Source organism: Mirounga leonina, unplaced genomic scaffold (genome assembly GCF_011800145.1).
Source record: "Mirounga leonina isolate KUSES-001 unplaced genomic scaffold, KU_Mleo_1.0 Mir_176, whole genome shotgun sequence".
NCBI classification, from domain to species: Eukaryota; Metazoa; Chordata; class Mammalia; order Carnivora; family Phocidae; genus Mirounga; species Mirounga leonina.
The window spans coordinates 39,914,479-39,937,207 of NW_023270454.1; the positions used below are offsets into that span (position 1 = coordinate 39,914,479).

The following is a 22,729-nucleotide window of genomic DNA, read 5'->3' on the forward strand; positions in this document are numbered from 1 at the left end:
GATTTTTAAGTTAATACTGTTTTAAATTGTATTTAAATAATCTTAACTCTTGTCAGTGAATGACCTAAGGTTTACTAAATCACATTTTAAAAACTAGGATTTTCAGTACTGTAGTTTGTTTTTAGTGGTGGTTGAGGCTGCAGTATTTGCTTGCTTTTCCTTTTAACTGGCGATGGTTTAACCCTGTGAGTATATTCAGGAAATAGTCCTCGTCCCCTGGGCAGCCTAGTGAAAATGCCCTCATTGAGGAATTTAATGAAAGATCTGGGTTTGAAATTCTGTTCCATCACTTTTTAGCTGTATATCCCTGGGCAAGTCATTTAATGTATCTTAGTCTAGCTTTTTTCATGTGTGTTATGTGGATAATATTCTTCCATCTGCCTCATTTAAAAGGATCAAAGGAAAGAACTTGTGAAAGTTCTCCTGTGGAGGTGGTGTGTTCACTAGCAGAGCAGAGGTATCCTTTGGGAAGTGGTCAGCCTAGAAATAGCTTGTCGTAGAGAGGCTGGAGAACTCCATGTCCTTGTCAGTGCTGTATTATCTCCTGTTTTGGATTAATTTCTGTGGGTTTTAGACCATTAAAATATGAAGTAAGGTGCCTTCCTGTAGCCTACTGGTCATTTCATAAAAGGAGACTTAGTTAATTTTATCGTCTGCGGTATTCATTGTCTAGTTTTATATTTAACTAGTTAATGTTGGCTTCAGCTAATTGGTTAATTTGCCAATTAACTGGTAAATTTTTCTGTATGTTTGGAGTTCAGCTGACCCTTTGCAGGGGGAAAGATTTGGTTTATTTTGAGTTATTTCCCTTCTCTGACTGGAGGTCTAACATTAATCTGTGCAGTTGGAATGTTCTCAAGGCTCCTGAACCTGTAGAGCCCTAACCTTGGGGATCTTCTACCTCTATACCAGTGTTTTTCTGGTAGAACAGAAAGGTCCAGACCAATTAACTAGTTGACGTGGGGTCACACAATGAGTTAGTGGTAGAGCCAGAACACGAATGCAGGTCAAGCTAGAGAGCCAGTGATTGAGATACTCAAAGCTGGAGGCTCAAGTGCTTGATGGTGGTGGTTTCTGGGATCTGTATCACCCAAAATTGTTTCCATGGAGTTACATCCAAAGGATGGAATTAGTGATCCTGATAATCTGTGGGTGAGTTCATCGTATTGTCTCCTCATCACCTCAGTACCAGGACTTTGGGTTGTTTTCAGGATAGGAATAAAAATGGAATCTTAGAACAGTGACTTATTTTTGTAATTCCTTTTCATGTTACATATCACAGTGATGATACGGTCTTGGCAGGCATGAGAAACTTGAAGCACTCGCTCTACACTCCCCCGGCCCCTTTTGTTAATGCAACGGGTTTTTTTTCTCTTTTAGGCATATAGTTGTCCTATGTGGGCCCCGCATTCTTACCTGTACCCTCTGCACCAGGCCTACCTGGCAGCCTGCAGGATGTACCCAAAGGTCTCTGTCCCCGTGTATCCTCCAAATCCTTGGTTCCAGGAGGCTCCTTCCGCTCAGAACGAAAGTGACTGTACCTGTACCGATGCACACTTTCCTATGCAGGCGGAGGCCAGTGTTAATGGCCAGATGCCCCAGGCAGAGATTGGACCGCCAACATTTTCTTCACCTCTGGTTATCCCTCCATCTCAGGTGTCTGAAAGTCATGGACCGTTGTCTTACCAGGCTGATCTTGAATCTGAAAGCTCTGGGCAGCTTCTTCATGCTGAATATGAGGAGTCACTGAGTGGCAAGAATATGTTCCCGCAACCGTCCTTTGGACCGAATCCATTCTTAGGCCCAGTTCCCATTGCACCTCCTTTCTTTCCTCATGTTTGGTATGGGTATCCTTTCCAGGGATTTATAGAAAATCCAGTCATGCGACAGAATATTGTTCTGCCCTCTGATGAGAAAGAATTGGATCTGCCCCTGGAAAATCTGGATCTGTCTAAAGAATGCGGTTCAGTTTCCACAGTAGATGAGTTTCAGGAGGCCAGAGGTGAAGGCGCACATTCTGTCCCTGAAGCAAGTGCTAGTAAGCATGAAGGCCGGGCGGAGCAGTCATCCCAGACACCCAAGGCAGATCTGGCATTGGCTTCCATCCCTCCTGTAGCAGAGGAAAAGGCCCATCTTCCCACTCAGATTCTAAACAGAGAGAGAGAAACTGTGCCTGTTGAACTTGAGCCTAAAAGGACCATTCCAAGTCTGAAAGAAAAACCAGAAAAAGTGAAAGATCCTAAGACTGCTGCTGATGTGGTCAGTGGGGCCAACTCTGTGGATAGCAGAGTGCAAAGACCAAAAGAAGAGAGTTCGGAAGATGAAAACGAAGTGTCTAATATTCTGAGAAGCGGGCGATCCAAGCAGTTTTATAATCAGACTTACGGAGGCAGGAAGTACAAAAGTGATTGGGGCTCTTCTGGTAGAGGAGGATATCAGCATGCGAGAGGTGAGGAGTCCTGGAAAGGGCAGCCGAGCAGAAGCCGAGATGAAGGTTATCAGTACCATCGAAATGTCCGAGGACGGCCTTATCGCGGAGATAGGAGGAGATCGGGGATGGGAGATGGCCATCGGGGGCAAAACGCTTGACAGTTGATGCTGTGGTATTTTAGGGCAGAAACCTCTTCTTAGGTGGAATGTTTCTGAAGGCTTTAAGAAAATACATTAAAATAAAAACCCAAATTGGAACTATCTCCTCCCCTCCCCCTTGACCCTCACTCCCATCTTGGACAAAATTTTGGATGTGTGTTCAAGGGGCAAGTCAATTCCTGGCATTGCCATTTTTCTTTGTTCAGAATCTGTTTACCAGGTAACTGCCCCCATAAAAAGTAGAAAATAAGTTTGTTAAAGTATTTTTTATAAACAGCTTATAATATAAAACTTAGATTTAGTGTTTGGTTTTTTCCTTATATAAGTTTAAATTCAGATGTTGGAAATGTGTGCTTTATAGTGTTTACTAAAGTGACAAGAAAAATACCATTTGACACACTGTAGATTCCAAAACATTACATTGCACCAAATAGAAACGTATATTTTATTATGCAATGCCTTAGTCATAAACTGGGCTCAAATAATTCTTAGCCTAAAACACTGTTGTCTTTTGAAATGCTTCCAACCCAAAGGCCTTTCATCTCAATATCTGTCAAACTTGAATAATGTCTTCTCTTTAATATTACACATAAGGCAGCCTATTAACCTGTGTCTTAGAAATGTTGTATATAGTTCTTTTAATATTCATAGGGTATATTTTTGAATTTTGGTGAGTATTTGTTGAACTTGAGATCGCATACAAGACAGATGTTTAAGAAATAATAGGAAATCTAATGAAATGGCTGTTTCCACCAAGAATTCCTAGCACTGGTGTAAATATCATGGTGCCTACTTGAAAGAAATGTAGATGCTATGCATTTTGAAAATAATCTGCATCTGTTAAACCTGCAGAAGTTTTTTAATGCCACTTTAACACTAATGCACTGACAGATTTAAATATTTTGTGAGAAGAAATGTTGAAAATTTTTAGCTTGACAGGTTTCTATGGAGTTACTGTGTTTTCTTTTTCTCTTTGCACCATTGGTTATGTGTATCACTTTACATTTGCATGTTCAACTTGTCACTCGCCTGGAACTGTTGTACAAAAAAAGGATGATTGTGATTCTTAGTTCTTTTCTAGAGTTTGCTGCTAGAAACAGGTTGCTTTGCATTTTATGGCTTGTTTACCTTTTCGGTAACCTAGCTCTTCTGATCCTGCTTCTTTTCAGTCTTGGCAGTATTCACAGAAATTCCCTTTGCATGTTGCACTCTATTCTCAGTTGGAGATTTAACTCTGAATCAACACAGTATTCATGCATCTGTGTTACTCTATAAATAACTGTAGGTTGTGGTTCTTATTTGTACATACCAATGTGAAAATCTACCCTTTTTTTAATGTTCTCTTTTGATCAGGAAATTTGAGTGCTATGCAAATAATGTAGTAATTTCTCTTTGCATGCCATTTGTAATATACCTAGCCAAAAATAGATTTTTGTTTTTTAAAGGCAGATTACTTTTAGAGGCAAATACAATTCACTTGAATTTGACAAACTGAAGCAGATGAGTTTTCTGGGTTCTCTGATTACCCACAGGAATGTTTGGATGCCAGCTAGGCTCAGTTGAATCTCCACTGTACTGTAATAATGGTTATTTACCTCTGTGTTGTTTTAATTACCTAATGTCTGTGTAACTGCTGATTTGAGTAGTGATTAGCATTTAGATGTTTTGTAACATAGGATTTTAGAGAGCACTTTGAAAGATAACATTTTATTATGATGGTGCTAGGTAAAAGTTTGTAAAAGATGGATGGTGGTGTAGAAAAGAAAAAAATTTCATGAGAGAACTTGGTGAAAGAAGTTTCTGTCACCTTCTAAGCTAGAACAATTGGGGAAGGCACTGCTGAAGCCATTTTTTTCTTGGTTAACATCAACAGGTGTTAATGGAATGAGAAGATTATAGGGTCTCTCCACTTTCAGCTAATGCTTTTTTATGTCACATTAGCTTACCTGATAATTTTTATGAAAACACATTTAGATATAATGACCAGATTTAAAAGTGCAGTAGAAGTTTGATCTCAGGAGTCCAAAAGAAATTGTTATTTCCACTGTCTTTCGTTTTATTGACTGAGATTGGATCTTCGTTTGAAATGTCTAAAACGTGGATAGGAAAGAATACCGTTCATTTCTTCACTGTCACTCTGTCTTACCTCAGTTGAGTAACAGAATACTCTCTAATTCCTGCAGGAAATACTGATTTGCTTCCTGTTTCCCATATCTTACCTCCAGGACATGATGGAAACAGTGCTGAAAGAGAACTTTAGCAGATTGTACTTTACGCAGTGACCTCTGGAATAAAAGAACTCTGACTTTTGATACTTAGTTTTAAAATTAGTCTTTGCATGAAGGTCAGTTTTATTTTTTTCCTTTAGTTTTGTTTTAAATGTATTACTAGTGCAGGGGATTTTGCCTTATGCTGAGGTCAAACTAGGGCCAAGCAAGCTTTTGTCCTCCTTCATTTTAACTGAGTCATAAGGTATGCTGACATGAGATACAATGTTTCTATATAAGAGAAAAACAGAAGCTTACGAGTGAGAATCATTTGTGTTTTGAGTTAGAAATTATGGAACTTCACTGTATTGATTATACACATTTTGAAGAACAGATGTTTAGAATGACCAAAGCTCACCTGTTGATTTTTGTTAGTTGCTTTTGCTGAACTTGGTCCCTGTCCCTTTCCTTTTAGTATTGTGTGTATTTCTCTTCAAGTCAAGTTTCCTCTCAGTTACACCTTCAGCCCTTGTTCCGTGTACTCACTGGCAGTAGGATGCTAGCATCTGTGCAGTCCTTGTCTTGTTTCCTGGTACCCCGTATGTTCGTTTTCATGGCTGACCTAAGCCCAGACCCTGTCTTGACTTGGCAGGAGTAGGTCTTCCCCAACGACAATGTTGATAACCGCTTATTTGATGCAAACTATGTATATTCTTGCAGTGTGTTTCCTTTGTGACTCAAGGTTGAATTAAGATGCCTGTGAACTGCAAACTTGCTTATGATTGACTTGGTGCAATAAAGTTCCTTTCTAACCATTTCTGGTTTAGAAAACATTCAGCCATCCTAGAAACTAGCAATATTTATTTATGCCTCATTTATTTTACCTTTGGTTTTAGATGAGGTAACCTTAGTCTTTCACTTATGGGTACTAAGCAAGGTCCATTTTAGTGTAGCTAAAGAGAATGCATATTTGGCTACACGATTTCTGTTTACTGTATTTTGCTTCCTATTTAATGTCTAAATGCTATTGTGTTTTTGTTTAAAATCTTAGTAATGGCTCAGTTCCAGTATGTCAGTTTCAAAGAACTAAGGTTTTGCTACTAGTATCAGCCATTTACTTTCCCACTAATTGGGATTTCCCACTAATTGGGAATTTTTTTCCCCCCTGAAATGTAAGTTTTAGAAAATCTTAGAAGAGGGGTGGGTGCATGTCTTAATGCTGGGAAACAGCAACTTTGGGGTTGAATTTACTTGAATGGATTAAAAATTGCATTGTTACAGAGCTAGAAGAAAATTTATGTATGAAAAATGATAATAGCCTTACACTGAGTACAAATAATACTTAAAAGCATGTGAAGATGTGATCATTTGTGATGTTACTTGTAAAAAAAGTATATATACATATCTTTTGAAGTGTTGAAAGGAAAATAGTACTTTATATTCTTTATCATATCACTTTTTGTAAGTGTTGAATATATTCCTGTTTATTTTTCTATGTTCTGTTTTGTAGCCTTAAGAAGTGTTTCAAACATATCTGAATGTATAAAACAAGAGTAAATGCCCTACATGGTGTGATGCTGCATTATATATAAAACTGTGTGCATATATTAAATTTTGTCTGTTGATTCTGCTTCTGATTCTTTGGTTCCAGGGTTAACCAAGTAATACAGCATATGAATCTTAAGAGGACTTTTAGTAAGCATCTAAAAATAAGAGATGATTTCTATGGTTTCTCTCCAGTCAGAAGATAATTCTAGTATGTGCAACTAAAAACCACGTGGGATTTATAATCTATGGGGAAGGTACTGTTATTTTCCCTACTTAATTATATATAAAACTGAGATAGGCCAAGTAATTTAATTTGACTAAGGTCATGCAGCTAATACGTGGTAGAGTTTGGAGTTGGACCTAGCTCTGAGTGGTTTTAGAACTAGTGCTCTCTACCATTTTTTCCAGCATTCATTAAAATGAAATGGGTTGTGTAGACTAAGAATAACTTACAGATTAAATGACTTTAAAGTTAGCGTTCAGTATAGGCATGTATTGTTTTACTGTGTTTTGCTTTATTGTGCTTCGCGATACTGTTTTTACAAATAGAAGGTTTGTGACAACCCTGCATTGAGCAAGTCTGTTGGTCCCATTTTTTTCAACATTTGCTCACTCTGTCACATTTTGGGATTCTTGCAATATTTCAAGCTTTTTCATTATATTTGTCGTGGTGAACTGTGATCAGTGATTACTATGACTTGCTGAAAGCTCAGATGATGGTTAGCATCTTTTAGCAATAAAATATTTTTAAGTTAAGGTTATGTACATTGTTTTAGACATAATGCTATTATTGCACACTTAATAGACTACAGTGTAAACATTTATATGCACTGGGAAACCAAAAAAAATTCTTTGATCCCCTTAGCCCCACACTATCGCTGAGGTATACCTCTGTTACTTGTCTAATGAAGAAAGATCATTCAAAACAAAAGTTTTATTTGGAAACTGAGGGAGCAGATAGACTTAAACACTTTGAAAACCCAAGTTTCTTAATGCTTGTTTAATCTACTTAGTATATGGACCTTGTCTTAAGAATGACTTTCCCAGGAAGGAGAGCCTGAAAGAAAGGCTTCCTTTTCAGTACAAGTGTTTGGTGGAGAGGTGAGCTGGGAACAGGGGTAGCAAGCCGGGAATGTAAGTTGGTTAGACATGGAAGCCAGTTGTTGGGGATTGCCCAGGCAGGTGAATGAAGTATCATAGAACCTTGGAATGGAGGGAGAGGGCGAGACAGGGGAAGCATTTCGCTGTTAGCTGTGTGAGTGCCACGGTCTTTCCCCACGTAGTAGGTAGAGAAGCTGGAGTATGAGGAAAGCAAGAAGGGTGTCTTGGTGTTGGGTGGAGCCCTTTCAGAATTGGTTACTTGAAGTGGATGGGATAAAAAAGGTGAAACCAAGTGATTGGAAGTGTTCTATACAGTTTCTCTTAAAGTTTTCTGTAGTTAGAAGGCTTGCTTTCCACTTGGAGTATTTGTTGTTTGTCTAGGGAATAGTATAAGAATGTAGACTATAACAGAAGGAAGTTAAATAGCTTTTTTGCATAAACCCTCAATTTATAAAAAGCTCTTCTAGAAGTGTGAATCATGCACTCATCAGAATAGTGAAGCTACAGACATTGGTTGTTATAAACATTATCTTAGAATTTTTTAGATTGATCTGAGTTCATTAGAAATTGGAGCTTCAAAGTCCGTCCTTTTATACATACCATTCCTGTGATTATATTTTTCACATTTAGAAAAAAAAATCTAGATCAAAGATGTAAATACGGATGAATAGTGTGATTCTCATGGCCTCCTAGCCCTTTTAATATTTTACTTAACTGTCAGAAAAAGTTGTGTGTAGTAAGCTAAATTTTTCTTTTAAATGAAAACTGACTTTGGACTAACCACCTTCCTATGGAGTAGAAAACAGAGTAATGCTACGTACTTACCTAGGGATGTACATATTACTGTGTAACTTGTTGCATATTTCTTGTGAATTCTTTTCTAAATTAGAAGTCAGTAAAAGCATTTAAATCCTTCATAATTTTATAGGGTATATGTAATTATGTGAGATATTCACAGATGAGGGCCAAAGATGGAGACCAGAAACCAGAGGTACAGACTTGTAGTGGCACTAAGGCTGCAGCCCGTGAGAAGGGATGGATGGACATGGTTGACAATCTGATTAGCTGAGAACTGTGTAGGTCTGGGAGAGAGAAACTCTCTCCCAGAAAGGGGTACATGCAAGGCTGGGGGCTGGAACTAACACATTTGCATTAAAGCCAGGAGCATCCCAGTAAAAAGGGCAGTCAGAAGAGTAAAAATTCCCTATACCTAAAAATCCCAAACACTGAGCATGTTACCATATCTGTTTGCAAGCTAAGATGAAAAGTGGTTCCCAGCTGGTGGTAATACACTTGGGTCACCTGGCAGAAACAAATGTAGAGCCTTTGGAGAGAGAATCCAGCCAAGGAGGCAAGATTACTTGAACAGGAAACCAGTTTGACTTACAGTAGCCTAAATAAACAGTTGTGTTTCCCTCTCATATAAGAAATCTGGAGAGAAGTGGCAGCTGGGAATTGAGCAGTTTTAATGTGAAGACTAGTAACCTTGTGGCTTTCTTGGCATTTCCGTGTGTCACCTTATGGGCACAGTAAATCCGTAAGAAGCAGTACCAGGTATGTATCTCCTTTTATTAGGAAATCAAGAAGGCTTCCAGAAACACCCCAAGAGACTTCTACTTCGAACTTATTAGCTAGAACTGGGTCAACATGGCCATGCCTGGCTGCAAGGGGGACTAGGAAAATACCGAGGGAGGCTGTCACATATGGGCTTAGCCCATTTACGATCCACCATCCGGGGCTGGGCACATGCTACCCTGTCAAACAGTAAGGAGGGAGGTGCTGGTGAGTACAAGGTTGGGTGGGAAGGAAAAGGGGACTGTTTGGCACACCATACCTCAGAATTTTCAGAGATAACCACCTCACTAAACATCAATTCACAGACCAGATTACAAAGAAACCATGACAGATTAAGTAGTGGTTCAACAGGGGCGCCTGGGTGGCTCAGTCAAGCATCTAACCTCAGCTCAGGTCATGATCCCAGCGTCCTGGGATAGAGCCCTACATAGGGTTCTCCCTCTGCCTGCCGCTCCCCCTGCTTGTGCTGTCAAATCTTTAAAAAAAAAAACTCTACAGAATAAAAACTAAGCTCCTGAATAACTATCTTGGTAATTCTAGCTGCTTCTCTAAGTGGTTTTTGCTCCCTCTTCGATCCCTACGAGCATGGAAAAACCTCAAATTTCTATATTGAAGGCACTGAAAATCCTATTCTCACTCCTCTCCATGCCATGCTGATTTCTGCCTCTGACCTGACATTCTCCTTTACATTGCAGATTTATCATTTGTTACAGGTGCTACTTTTTCTGGGAGCTGCCTCCTTAGCCCTTTCTGACTCCAACCCAGAACAGTTTCTCTTCTGTACTGCTGGGTGTGCATAATATGCCAGACACTGGGTTGAGAGCTTGACATAAATGTATCTAAATGTTAATGGATACCAGTGAAATTACAGTACCAACTTGAATAGTTTATCCAGTCTTTCTACTTTCTGGCAAATAGGTTCACTCCTTCAACACAGAAGGCAAACTACATGCTAGATGCCAAAATACGCAATTACAAGCCACAGATATGGGACTGGGTTTCAAGATGCCATGGTCTAAAATTGTTAATATTGCTGTACACTGGTTGAACATAATACAGATTCTCTCTTTATTGAAGATTTAAAAACTTAAATGATCTCTAAACAGTTGATACATACAGTATACAAAATTCAAAAGGTAGTGGCCATATGTGCATTTATCTCATTTTCTTACCTGTTCTTTAACCAAGTTTTGTTATTCCCCAAAGGCTTATTGTCTTGAGTATCCTTTTGGTATTTTAATAGCTTGTATATTTTCATATAAATTGTGTATTGTGTTATACTATTTAGGGATATTTTCCAATTAGGACATATTGAGCATTCTTTCTAAATGTAATAGCTAACAACTGCGCTGTTGGTGTATTTTGAGTTGATATTATTGATTTTTATAGAAAAGCTTTTTTCTTGTGTTAGCAACTGTAAAACCTTTCTTATTGCTATATAAAAATTAAACTAAATCCATATTTTAAAAATTTCATTTACATGGACAATATCACAACTAATACATATTCTGTCCTCAGTTAAGTAGAGCTGTGTTCTCATCACAAGTGTTTTCTTTAGGGCAGAATATGGAATCAGTAAGTAAAAACATCTTTTGTCTTATTTTATTCAATATACTTGAAATAATCATTCACAAATTTAACCTATCCTTAAAAATAGGCACTACTTATTTTAGTATAATCCCATTTATGTACAAAACAAACCCTTTACATATTCACACTTAGGTTAAGTGCACAGAAAAAAACCATAAAAGGGTATGTATTATTAAATGCAAACACTGGTAACCTTTGGGAGGGTAATGTGAGGAAGGATCGTAACATTTTTATTACATAAATTTCAGTAGGTTTCAATTTTTCACAACAAACATGTATTTATGGATTACTCCTAAATTTTTTAAAAGGCCTAATGGGGACCAGTTAAACCATATTTTCTATTCACCGTCTGCATATTAATTAACACTTCTATTGTTTCAAGGAGCTCTAAAAGTCTTCAATAATTTCCAATTCTCCCAATTTTGCTTGCCCCATTAATTTATTTAGTAAACTCTTTTCCTCACTTGTAGTATAAGTTAGTTCCAGTTCAGTGCATTAGAAGTGTAACTGAAAGTGGTATCACATTATATACCACTGTTCAAACTCAGAAACTCAAAAGATGTGGGTAAGTTTTTAGAGCTCGTGGTACATAGTATCCAAAACTGCCCCCCCACCCTTCATCAAATAGGTTTAGATCATGTCCTCTACATCCAAACATGAGGGTGAATATATTTGGTACCAAGAGGTACTTTACATAGCTATATGGGAACTTGCTTGCATTAATGTTGCCTTTAGGCAAGTGGCTCACTGTTCTTGGCTGCCCATGAGAAATCTGTAGAAGTTTAAAATTACATAGATGCCTAGGCATCAACTCTAAAGATTTTCAGCCTATACTTTTAAAGGAAGCAAATATTCTTTAAAATGCTTTTCCTAAATCTTGATCAGTAATTATATACTTGTGTAAAGAATGACATTACTTTGAGAGTTATAGAATATAAAATCTTATGGAATACTAAAATGGAGTAATTCATAGTAAAGTTAGGGTTTTTTCTGGTGGATGGGAGGAAGGGTGTTGAAATGATTTTTGATACTCAAAGATATTCAAAAGCACCAAAACCACTGTAAACAATGCTTAAGTTGGGAACATGGCCATTTTCCAACAGTGGTGTTTTGTAGTAGATCATCTTCCTTTGAAAGTCTAAACACACTGAAAACATAGTGCAAAGACTGAAAACAAATAACAAATATAATCCTGATGTTTATTTATCAAATTTCATTAGTGGAGTCTTCGACTGGCTTTTAAAATAAGGGCAGTTTCATTATAAGAGGAATATTTGGCAAAGTCTAAGTACGGAAAGCTTTTTCAAGATTTCTGAAAGGGGGTAACACTGGTCAGCATTTGGTACATGAATATGATAAGACCTACTGAAAATCTTCCCATACATCATGAAAACTTGGAGGTAATTTGTGTAGCTTGAAATGTCTTCATTTTAGAATGTTAGACACAAAAAGGGCCCTATCAAGAACAGAAAAGTGCATTTTCTGTGTTTAGACTATAATTTACAACACAACTGGCTTTTGATGTTACATTAAGTAAATTATACTTCAAGCTCCAGAGTATGTGGGGCATAAAACCTGATTAAAGTTTTATATGACAAAAATCCCAATAAATGTTTAAGAAATGGCTTTTCAATATTCTGATTCAGTCTAGTCATCCAAGAAAAAGTAGTTTCCACTCTTCTTTTGTTCTACATCCTAAAAAATAAAACAGAAACAAAATCAACACCATTCTCCTATATGTAGGGGTAGACTTTTCACCCACAGTATTGGTTGGCAGTGTTTACAACAGCATCTATACAACCTCCTCTGCACTCACTGTCTGCATCTGGATACTCCTGGGTCCACTAAATCAAAGGCAAGATTAGTACCTCTGTTACTCATCCCTACCACCGGAAAACTTACCTTGGTCCACTTCTCAACCAGAGCCCCTTTTATATAAAATGACTTATTTATGTATGTAAAATTCTGCTATATAAAATGCTATTTTCAGCTAAACTATTACATTCCATTTTTGTCATTTTGATTTTAAGTCCCCCCAAAAAGGTTAACATTGTCAGTTTGAGAACTGCCTATTACATAACATGTATATAAAAATATTTTTTTCCAGTACTGTTTATAGAGTGGCCAGTAAATGATCCATCCATCTATCTGCCTAAGAACTTCCTTTTTAGGATTAAGGTATGATGACTAAGATGAGTGGGCACAGAGAAATGATGACTAGGTATACCTGGGGCCAGAACCACGGGTCTCTACACAAGAAAATGACAAATACGACATCTGTAACACTTCAGAACGAATTCTTAGGAAAATTAAGCTGTGCATAAGTGTTGTAGAATTTTGTTCTTTTCTACTTAAAAATATGATTTTTAAAATAAAAACTTTTTAATTTTAAGTCAGAACTTGTAATCTCATTATCCTGGCCAGAGAGTAAAATAATTATAAACAAAATACACAGCAAAGTCTGAAGACATCAATACACTGTGTCAGGCGCTTAAGAATACATGATGTATATTTGGACCTGGTCTCTGCTTTCTAAGAGGTTATAGCTCAGTAGCAAAGCTAGAGTACAAATATGAAAATAATAAAATCTAGTAAATGCCAGTATTAAGGAAAAAGGCTAGAGGGCCATGAAATGTTAAGTGGCATTTTAAGTAGGCACTGCAAGAGACAAAAACACAGAAATGGTTTTTTAGAGTTCATTCACTTTTTTTCCCTGAGTGACCCAAGAAATTACTGCTTTCTAAAAAAAGCTGTTCCACAGAGTACATCAATTGCAGGGGGCATAATTAGTAATTTTATGTACCACAAAGAAAGGAAAACACTGCCAATTAAACTGACAAAACGTTTTCCCACTGTGTACAATTTTATGCTCACTGAAGGAGCTTGTCTGGATTCTTAAAATATTTTAATCAGGTGTTGGCTGTTGTGTATGCACTAAAAGAACAATAAATGAGAGAAAATGGTCATGGTATTTGCAAAAACTTTGTTCCAACAGTGAATTAGTGTAATCTTAACATTTAAAATGGCAATTAAACTCAACACAGGCAGCATAACAGTGGGTACAACTCTGAGATAACATGAATGGGTCTGAGTCTCCGTAGCAATAGCAACTACATCATAATTACTGCCTACCAGACTGAAGGATGCCATCAGATTTTAATGTGAAAAATATGAATGTGAGAATTAACGAAATGACAAATTTTTTCATGAAACAGCCCTCCAATCTGAAACATGCCTTTCGATTATTTATGATGAGAAATTATCCACGATTTATTAGAGTTTTTCTACCTACCTTAATTGAATTGAGTTTGTTTATTCTTGGCCTATAGTTGTTTGGATCTCTTCTGAATGTAATTTCAAGCTGAGACAAAAATTTATTCATGCCAGCCAAAAGGGTTTGAGGACTAGAGGAAAAATAAGATCTTATCAATTGTGATTAAAATTTATCCCACAAATTTAACTACATTTTGGGATGAAGTATTAAAGCAGCACAGTTCCCTCTAGTTCCTCAATCATAAGTTATCTAGATAACAGTCTAATCACAGCATATTATGAATTCTATGTTCAGAAGGGTCTTTGCTTGGCCTGTTTAGTTTGTTTGGCTATAATATTTCTGTGCAAAACAAACCCAGTTTAGACTATGTTTCTGATCTGGAAAAAAATATGTAAGAAATACTACTTTAGAAAAACAAAAGACTAATTAGGAGATTACAGAATTTCCAATCTGACAGTTTCAGGGGAGAAGAGAAATTAAGAAAAGGTAACATTAACATCAGAAATTTGGAACTGGAGTGAATATGTACAGCACAATGGATTGTACTCATTATTCCTTTCTCAATTTCTATGCTTTATTCATCTTTTTACCCAAACTAATTCTTAAATCATACTAAACTGCATCATACTTGTGGAACATTATAAACATTTTTGTAAATACACAGGATTGTTATTTGAATTCAGTAAGCTTTATATAGTCTATGAAATTTCCGTCTCAGAAATATGTTAATTCTCAACTGGTAAACAAATTTAAAATGAAAACAAAGGAATTTTGGGAAGAAGCTAAGTACTTTATTTTTTGGATGAATTATTCAAATAGCAACTCCATTCCTCTCTCTTTAATATCAGAAAACACGCTGAAATCACACGAAATTGCTATTTTTACAGGAAAAAGATGGTGGCATATCAGTAATTCTATATGTTTCAACCTAACATAAGGTTTTAGCACTAAAAAGTATAAGAAATTTCTCATTAAACTGATATCAATGTTAGGCTTCTCTATATGACAAGTGTTCTCATTTGAGCCAATAAAGAAAAATTAGAGAATAAAAGGGGAAACGGTAAAATCATTCATTTTGTCTCTGTTGTAGATCAATACCAGATATTTGGGGTCCACTGTGAGCACTACCACTAGCAGTGTAAGTTGGGCAAATCATGTAACCTATGCGTATCTTTTCTTTATCTGCTGTTTAAGAGCATCAGTGGTTTTCAGGGAATCAAAATCCTACAATCTGATTTGAAAATCCAAATAATGAAGAAGACAAAAGTTAACTTGTAAGAAAAGGTGAGCGGCCCAGAGCTCTGCATGCTTATCCAACCCTGGGTCAGGAGGTCTATAGTCTGAACACTAGTCATTCCAGTCCCATCCAGTATTCAACATGAATAATCCTGCGCATCACACAATCATTCCTAGAATTTCTAGCTACCTCTTTAAAAATTAAAATGGTATGATTAATGTTCATAAGCTTAAAGGAAAACTTTGACTAATAACTTTCTAATTGTTAGAACTTATAACTAGGCTTGAATGTTTCAGAAAATAGTTTTACCTGTTTGCGACTGTGTTCTTAGATGGAATGCCATCAAAAACGATGACTCGATCTGCTAGATAGGTGGCCATAATGAAATCATGTTCCACAACAAAGGCTGTCTTCTTAGCATGGAGTATGAAACTAAAATACATGATTTTGAAATGTTTCCAGTTTTCTATTATCAACTATTCAAATGCTGTATTAAGCACCGCTGTATGCCGGTGCACATAATTAAAACTAACACTCTTACTGGTAGGACTTTACCGTTTGACAACTCGAGCTGCCATCAATCTTTGCTCAGAATCCAAATACGCAGATGGTTCATCAATTAAATAGACATCAGCAGGCTTGCCCAAACAAAGAGCTAAAGCCACTCGCTGCAGTTCGCCACCAGATAACGTCTGCACCTATTTGGAGAAGAAGTTTAGCAAACTATGTAGAGACATGCAAAGTTTAAAATAATAAAATAAAAATCAGAGTATGTACTTCTTGATCGATGATGTTTTCAATTTGCAGAGGCTTCATCACATCAGTCACAAATTGTGGATGAGTGTAAGCATCTCTTATCTTTTCATGTAGCAACTGTCGAACACTTCCCTGTTTTTAGTGAAAAAAGTATTGAAGTTTTATTTCAGTACAGAACTCCTCTAATTATCAATATTGACAAAGTTAAGATCCAGAGCAAAAAAAGTATATCAATTTGCCACTCACAGATATGATAGTATTTTTATGCTTATTCATCATCTATAGCATGTTCTGAAATTTTTATGTTAAAAACATAAATATGTCCAAGTAAAAAAAAAGCATCTTAAAATCTGAAAGTAGTAAATGATGACTGTTTCAAGAAAGATATCATCTGAGAATAGGAATAATTCTCAAGGTCAGCATGGGTATGAAGTACCCTCTGGCAATCAGAAAGATAACATAAAATGCATAATGTGATGGGGACGAATCTTAAGACGTCCTGTGCTGGTTGTTTCAGGAGAGGGCTGACTGAATCTGAGAACTTAAAAGCTAAGCTTATATAAAGGATCAACAATACAATTTTTATTGTAAGCTAAGCTGTCTCAAATAGGCCTAACTAAGTGGTACTGAGTACAAATACTATACTTTCAATTTCATGGCTATACCACACTGTTTATCCATTTATCAGCTGATGGACATTGAGGTGGTTTTCTACTTTCTGGCTATTATGAAAAATGCATTTGTGTGCAAATTTTTGTGTTGAGACAGGTCTTCATTTTTCCCGGGTATGTATCTAGGAGTGGAAACGCTGGTTCATATGTAACTCTATATTAATCATATGAGGAACTGCCAAGTTTCTTTTTAAGGTGGCTCTTACCATTTTACACTCCCATCAGCAATGCATGAGGTTCCAATTTATCCACATCCTCACCAATACTTGTTCCTGTCTTTTTAAGTCATCCTAGTGGGTGTGCAGTATCTCACTGTAGTTTTATTTGCATTTCCCTAATGACTAACGGTGCTGAGCATCTTTACACATGCTTATTTGGCCATTTGTACTTTTCTTTGGGGAAAAAAAAAGTCTATTCAAATCCTTTTGCCCATTTTTAAACTGAGTTGTAACAGTTCTTTATATAATCTGGATATAAGTACCTTATTAAATTGCGAAAGTGTTCTATCTTGTAGGTGGCCTTTTACTTTCTTGATGGTGTTATACGCAGCACAAAACACATTAAATTGCTGTTGTTGGGTTTTTTTTTTTTTTTTTAAAGTTAAGTTCTACACCCAACATGAGGCTTGAACTTATGACCCCAAGATAAAGAGTAACATGTTCCACTGACTGAGCCAGCCAGGTGCCCCCACATTAGGTTTCTATTTTGGAAAAAGATGTCAAACAGATTTTAAAAACATTTCCTACCAGTGGAAATGAATCAAGGACTGATGTCTTAATACTCTTCCTTCGCCACTTTTTGGTAAAACTATACAGAAAATAATTTGAAGAATTCCGATACAGTGAAAGATTAAAGCTATAGGCGTGTGTGTGTATAAACTTTCCTTTAATGACCAAATAACAGAATCATAACTCACAGTTGATTTGGGACTGATTTTCTGTGGCTTATAACTGACATTCAGAACTGGCACTTCTCCTGCAAAATAATGCAAATAAAGAAGACAATGAAAATTACCCGTATCTTCAAAGTTTCCTATGTGTGACAGGGTAAAAACAGTCAACAATATACAACAGTACCTCCTTCATCAGGCTTAAGTCTTCCAGCAAGCATTCTGATAAATGTCGTTTTACCAGTACCTGCCAACACAATATATAACAAATGGACTTGAAAGATGCTTCACATTTATAGTAACTCACTATGTACACTCCTGGATTTTAGTAAGAAATTAGTTTTAAAGATATACACTGACACTAGTGAATTCTGAAGGTTAGACAGAAAAATACTTAAAACTTTCATGATTCGGGGTGTCTGGGTGGCTCAGTCGTTAAACGTCTGCCTTCGGCTCGGGTCATGATCCCGGGGTCCTGGGACAGAGTCCCGCACTGGGCTCCCTGCCCAGCAGGAAGCCTGCTTCTCCCTCTCCCACTCCTCGTGCTTGTATTCCCTCTCTCTGTCAAATAAATAAAATCTTAAAAAAAAAACCAAAAAGACTTTCATGATTCACCTCTAAAGTATCATTTGAAACTAAATTGGGAGGAATATAGACTAATAAATCTTATTAATAACCATCTTAATAAATGGTAGATCTGTAAAATACAAGTCTTGGGTTACTTTTTAGAAGACTTATTTAGCTCAAATACCAATACCATTTATTGTTAAGTGGTACAGTATTGTTAAGATTGATGCCATCCTTACAAGTCCGTTTATATGAAATTTTAAGTCAAATGCAAGCCAGTTCAAAATTCCTCCATTAGCTAACGACTGATATATTGCAAAATCCTCCTAGGGAATTTCTACAGATTTATAAGCTGAATACAATTCAAATCTTTTTTTTTTAAATCTTGAAAGCAATACCAGACATTTGGTACTCAAATTCAACTCACAGCTCTATTTATGACAGCAATGTAATATTGAAAATTCAGGTAATACAACTATTTACAAAGACAGACTAGCCTGAATTTAAAATGAGAGCTCAAATAGAGAAATGCAAACAAAAATTTTAAACTAGATTGTTTCTGAATTATCTGTTTTATCCTTTCTCATCTAAGATGAATAAATGTCCTATCAATTTATACACAGAAAAACTAGCTTGGAAAAAAAAAAATCTTTTTTTTTTTTTTTTTAATATTTTATTTATTTATTTGACAGAGAGAGAGAGAGAGAGCACAAGCAGAGTAAGTGGCAGGCAGAGGGAGAAGCAGGCTTCCCGGTGAGCAGGGAGCCCGATGTGGGGCTCGATCCCAGGACCCTGGGATCATGACCTGAGCTGAAGGCAGCCGCTTAACTGACTGAGCCACCCAAGCGCCCCAAAAATCTTATTTTCACTACAGGTTATTAAACAAAATATATAAAATATAAACTTGACTGAATGACTATTAAATCCGACAACATCACAAAATGTGAACTACACTGAGAAATGTATGGATTCAGCCTAGCTCCAGACCTATAACCGAGTCAAAGATTTTCATGGAGTAGTTAAAACTAAGTTACTGAATAAACAGATTTTCAAATAAAGGAAATAAGGAAAACTTACCATTTTCCCCCAACATCACCATGATTTCAGAATCTGTAAACTCTCCAGCTACAATTGCTAGCTCAAACTCTCCCATCTTTTTCTTCATTCCAGGATATTTATACATACACATCTTTTTAACTTCTTCTTCATTTGCTGTCTCAGCCACTTTAAAAACAAGTGATGCATCTCTGAATCTCAAGTTTTCTGTCGGAACGTAGCCATCCAAAAAAATGTTTATGCCTGTTGGAAAGTCATTGACAACAGATTAGTAAAGATTAACTAAAGACTAGTTTTTCTCCACAGCAAGAAATTACCATATAAAAGCAAATCCCTTGGGGCGCCTGGGTGGCTCAGTTGGTTAAGCGGCTGCCTTCCGCTCAGGTCATGATCCTGGAGTCCCGGGATCGAGTCCCGCATCGGGCTCCCTGCTCGGCGGGGAGTCTGCTTCTCCCTCTGACCCTCCCCTGTCTCATGCTCTCTCTCTCTCTATCTCATTCTCTCTCTCAAATAAATTAATAAAAAAAAATCTTAAAAAAAAAAAAAAAACCCAAATCCCTAGGCTCTCTTGGGAGCAATTTAAGCACAGATTTCAAATTTCTGTGGATTTGTGGTAACATGCAGTGATAACATGGTGTTTTATGTATCTAATGCAAGTTGAAATAACCTATGCATATATATGTGCCTATGTACGCAAAGCGTATCTTTTCATTATGATGTGATTTTTATAAGATTTTTTTCCATTAGGTTTTATGCAAAAGAATATGGTGCCATTTCTGCTGTATTTTTAAATCAAAACTTGCAATTTTTCTGAAAAAATGACAAGTAGTTAAAAATGGAATATTTTCACAGACTGACATAAAATGATATAGTCTGGGGAATAATTTTTTAAATAAATAAGTTATTAGTATACATTTTCACATGAGATCTAGATACCACAAACTGAAGTTATAATACATACTGAATTTTTTCAGATTAATTCTGCAGTCTGAACGGACTTCATTTAACATTTTTTTGTCTTCACCGTACAAAAATAAACATCTAAACAGATTTTAATAACTGAAAGAAAATATATTGTACATGAGAATCCCTCCATAGTAAAACTGTTAAGATCCACAATGGCAAACACAGAAAGGAAAAAGTGGGTTATTTGGAAAAAATGAAAAGATCTGTTTCAGTGTTTCCTATACTTAAGATAATAAGAGAAAGACAGTAGCTCAAGCCTGGAAGGTCTTGAAAGAAAGCCTAAGGATGTTACTCATCGCCTCTGGAATTGAGAGGGGGTCTGTAGCCTCAGCCTAGAACACAGGTTTTCAGTATTTGCTGAAAGAACAAATCGATAGATTCTGCCAAAATCAGCATGGTTTTTTTTTGGTCTTAAAACTACTTAAAAATGATAAATGTGAGGATAAAAAAAATTAAAACCAAAAATTAGATAGGAACATAATGTGAAGGAAACCTTAGTGGCCATTTAATCCAGATACCTAATTTATCAGGCAAGGGAATGAAGGCTCAGAAAAGTGTGACTGTGCAAAAAACCATTAACCAGCCTTTCCATCTCTGCTCTAATGTTTGTCTTGTCAATTTAAGACAGTTCAAGCTATAACTGTCTTTACAGCTATAGAGTCCAGAGAGAGCTTTTACATATATGTATGGCATTAATTTCAGTATATTCATGGAAAGCAGAAAATAAGTTTTAATTTACTTGAATTGTTTTAACAGATGGGGAGCATCAAAAACTTCACCAGGAACCATTTCTTAAGTGGCATAGCTTTTAGACATGGCATTTATAACTAGAATTGTGAAGAGTGAATGCCAGCTGCTTACATCATTATCAACACAATTTGGGACCTACTACATGGTATAGAGTAGGTACTCAATAAGTACTTGCTAAATTGAGAATAAAAAATTGCTTTTTATATCCTCTCTTAAGACTATTGGAAAGAAAACTGGGCAATCTCACAACTTTTCCTTTAACATATGCATATATTTATATCAAATGTACAAACAGATAAGTGACAGCAATTCCTTCATCTTATCTCAACCGAAAAACTTTATGTACTTTTATAAACTAAAAATTAGCTACAACTGCCTTTTTATGCAAAGTGTATGATGCAATATAAATTTCTTTTTCCAAAAGTTTCTTAGGTATCTCAAAAATTATCTCTTTGAAGAGATCACTTTCAAAAAAAAAGGGAGCCTGCTCAACTTAAAGACTACATGAATAATTATTCTTGTAAAATATGGTATTTTTTTCAAAGTATGAACTAGGTAGTCCTTTTGGGTGTTCCTAATTGTTCTAGGTTGTCAGCTGAAGGCACACCTAGAGAGATGAAATATAAAGTAAAAGAGGAGGAAGAAATCACTGGAAGGAAATGGCAAAGAAATTAAAAGGAAAAAGGCATACCAGATAGAGAATGCACTGACATTTGTTTCAGGAGCCACTTAGTGGTAGGTTAGTTTTTACTTTTGCCTAACTTGCTTAGGTAGAGAAGAGACATGGAAAAGAGAGGCCAGAGAGTCCCTCTTTCCTGAAAGTAGAAGGAATAAATGAAAATATACTTACTAAGCTATTTTATTAGACTGTGAGTTACTTATTAAACCATACTTAGTAAGCTATCTTATTTTAATATACTTATTAAACTATCTTATTAGGCTTTTAGATCGTCTTAGTTCTATAAACTTAGAATACAGATTACGATAAACTTGAAACATGAAAGCAAGATGGGCACTAAATAAATTTTAAGGGCTTCACTACTGGTATTGGCCTTTCAAAGATAAAGATGACAAATACTACAATGATGCTGTAGAAGCCAAAATATAATAAAAACATTTAAGATCGCAAAGAGTGGAACTGAGAAAGCATTTCTACCCCCTCCAATAGAAAATTCTCCAAAATGAAATGTTCTGAATAACAACTGATGGATACAACCTCATATATATATACACACACACACACACACACACACACACACACTCTGTTGAGTGATTAAATTCCATTAAAATTGGAGTTTTGAATAAATTATCAGAGCAACACATAACTATTTAATATCAACAATAATACATTTTCTAAGCATTAGAGTGAAAGAATACATACAGCATTGTGGAAATAGTTTTTTAAGTTACCTTCTCTTACACTAAAAGGCATAGTGACAACACCATAAGCACTTGGTACGCCATATAAACAGCAGATGAAGTCAGAGAGATAGTCTAATACACTTAGATCATGCTCCACCACAATGATATATCTGCAAATCAATATAGATTTTTATTTTTAAATGTAACATACCATATAATGAAATTAAAATTATATTTAATTACAATTTAAACTCTTAGAACAGTGTAAATGTCAGAAAAACAGATACGTTAAAAAAAAATTAAATGTAGAGACAATACTAAACAAAAGCCTTAAAACATTTTCTTTAAAATAAGACTCATTATCTTCCATTTCAAATTGTTTTCCTAAACTAAAAGGAAGGGGGACAAAATTAACAGGAAACAATTTATGGATACATGAAATAAATGTGTTTTGCCAATAAAGAACACATTTTTAAATAAATTTTACCAAGCAGAAACAGTTACAGTAGATTTAAACCTGATGTAGCCTAAACTATTACGCTATTCCTCTCACAGATTAAGCTGTCCCTTATGCTAGCTGTAGTTGTCCTG

At 36.0% G+C, this 22,729-nt stretch overlaps 2 protein-coding genes across 6 annotated transcripts in view; one reads left to right on the plus strand and one right to left on the minus strand.

Moving 5' to 3' along the window:
- The window catches only part of OTUD4 (OTU deubiquitinase 4), a 43,751-nt gene extending 37,330 nt beyond the window's left edge, over positions 1-6,421 (plus strand). For all 4 annotated transcript variants that reach the window (XM_035022984.1, XM_035022986.1, XM_035022985.1 and 1 more), the window contains exon 21: positions 1,381-6,421. In XM_035022984.1, coding sequence (XP_034878875.1) covers positions 1,381-2,589 — 1,209 coding nt within the window. In that variant the 3' untranslated portion in view covers positions 2,590-6,421. The remainder of the gene's footprint in view (positions 1-1,380) is intronic.
- Positions 6,422-11,788: 5,367 nt separating this feature from the next.
- ABCE1 (ATP binding cassette subfamily E member 1) overlaps positions 11,789-22,729 on the minus strand; it is a 29,505-nt gene continuing 18,564 nt past the window's right edge. For both annotated transcript variants that reach the window (XM_035022989.1, XM_035022990.1), the window contains exons 10-18: positions 22,187-22,308; positions 19,082-19,303; positions 17,625-17,684; positions 17,465-17,523; positions 15,899-16,009; positions 15,677-15,819; positions 15,431-15,553; positions 13,903-14,014; positions 11,789-12,305 (exon numbers count right to left, since the gene is read on the minus strand). In XM_035022989.1, the coding sequence (XP_034878880.1) occupies positions 12,258-12,305; positions 13,903-14,014; positions 15,431-15,553; positions 15,677-15,819; positions 15,899-16,009; positions 17,465-17,523; positions 17,625-17,684; positions 19,082-19,303; positions 22,187-22,308 (1,000 nt within the window). In that variant the 3' untranslated portion in view covers positions 11,789-12,257. The remainder of the gene's footprint in view (positions 12,306-13,902; positions 14,015-15,430; positions 15,554-15,676; positions 15,820-15,898; positions 16,010-17,464; positions 17,524-17,624; positions 17,685-19,081; positions 19,304-22,186; positions 22,309-22,729) is intronic.